Source organism: Seriola lalandi, unplaced genomic scaffold (genome assembly GCF_002814215.2).
Source record: "Seriola lalandi dorsalis isolate HSWRI2012SDOR001 ecotype SW California unplaced genomic scaffold, Sedor1 jcf7180002054646, whole genome shotgun sequence".
NCBI classification, from domain to species: Eukaryota; Metazoa; Chordata; class Actinopteri; order Carangiformes; family Carangidae; genus Seriola; species Seriola lalandi.
The window spans coordinates 164,364-166,054 of record NW_019525199.1 but is presented as its reverse complement, the minus strand read 5'-3'; the positions used below and the strand labels follow the sequence as shown (position 1 = coordinate 166,054).

The 1,691-nt window shown below is 36.6% G+C and overlaps 1 protein-coding gene across 2 annotated transcripts in view; it reads left to right on the top strand.

Annotated features, from left to right (window-relative positions):
* LOC111665471 (tyrosine kinase receptor Cad96Ca) overlaps nucleotides 1-1,691 on the top strand; it is an 8,339-nt gene that overhangs the window by 5,748 nt on the left and 900 nt on the right. Inside the window, exons 9-11 of one of the 2 annotated variants that reach the window (XM_023420488.2) lie at nucleotides 121-229; nucleotides 625-724; nucleotides 1,145-1,244. In XM_023420488.2, coding sequence (XP_023276256.1) covers nucleotides 121-229; nucleotides 625-724; nucleotides 1,145-1,244 — 309 coding nt within the window. Of the gene's footprint in view, nucleotides 1-117; nucleotides 230-624; nucleotides 725-1,144; nucleotides 1,245-1,691 lie in introns of both variants that reach the window. The other variant, XM_023420487.2, reaches the window with a different exon arrangement.

Sequence of the window (1,691 nt, the reverse complement as noted above, 5' to 3'; positions counted from 1 at the left end):
GGTTGTTGTTGCGGTTGTTGTTGTTGTTGTTGCGGTTGTTGTTGTGGTTGTAACGAGCTGCTCGTCAGTTTTTAAAGCCTCAGACTGGAGCAGTTTTTCCCTTGTTCCCTGCTGCAGCAGCGGGTTCCTCTGCGCTGGTATCCACCTGAGTACTTCAAGAACAACTACTACAGCTTCAAGGGAGACGTGTGGGCGTTCGGCATCGTGCTGTGGGAGATGCAGATGTTTGGTGAGTCGGTCGCTCAGGTAACGGCAGCTGGGACGTGTGAGGCTGATGTCAGGTAAAGATCAGACTGGTTCCGGTCTTTATTCATCATCCCTGTCAGACACTCTGAACCAACAGACGTTACCTCATAATTTATTATTTATTTACGTAGGAGTGAGAAACTCATCTGCGGATTAGTGATCTTGATCTTGGTGGAGTCTAAACATGATGATGGCCTCAGAACACACAGGCTTATTCTTATGAAATGATTAAGAGAATTAAATTAAAACTTGTTATTATAAATATTATAAAGAGCCTCAATTATGCCTCAATGATAACAGTGAAGTCTTTTCATTATTATTCAGCAAAAAAGTGAACTGTCGTGTCAGTGTATTTTATTTTGAAATGTACATTTTCAGGAACTTTGCCGTACCCAGACCTGGAGACCTCCGAGGCTGTGGTGTACCACATCTGTATCGGCCATAAAAACACGAACCCTGAAGGCTGCAGACCGGAGATGTGAGTAAAACTATCTCAATTAAAACTCAAGAATAATAATAATTTATTAGATTTTGTTTCATTTACTTTTCAAAAAGCTAAATTTGACACATTGTCTTAAGTTGGCTGAATACTCTCTCGGCTGTATTGTGATAAATAACAGCTGCTTCTTTGATTTTTGTGCACAAATAATATTTTATTATCATAATGTGATATTCCAACAGTGTTTCCCTCACTGTAAATCTGAACATTAAAGTCAAACTAACACTCAGAGGCAGAAACCTCTGTGATATTAGAGACTGATCAATCATTAATCATCATCAATCAATGAAACATCCCTCAAAATATGAATCTAACTTTTGAAACAGGTTCAGATTATTTCATGTCTGCAGCTGTATGATCACATATAAACACACCAGGCCTCTGTTTGTTGCTCCTCAGACTTCACATCATGCGAGACTGTTGGCAGGAGCCCTACACCCTGAGGCCCTCCTTCACAGACATCATCCAGATGTTGGAGGACGTCATGGAGAATGACGCCGTAAGAAACAGCTGGATAAACTCATTTCAATACTTTACATGATTGATTTTTGATATTTTAAGGATTATGTTATGTTATATTATTGAGTCAGAATAAACCTCGGACCTTGATCACACTGCTTTAACCAATCCAGCTTTACACTGAGGAAGGACCGCCTACTAATAAATACTAATAAATAAAAATAATAATATATATAATAAATAATAAATGTATAAATAAATAAATACATCTTGAAATAAATAAGTGAATGAATGAATAAATAAATCAATAAATTAATGAATTAATAAACTGATTTACCTTCATAAAAATAATAAACATAAAAACATTTTGGTAATAAAAAAATTCTATCTCTCTATTTTTACATTTAAAGTTTTAATGTTGACACGTCACATGTCAATATGACACATGACTTCCTGAGTCTGAGTGGATGTTAGTGAGGACAGACTG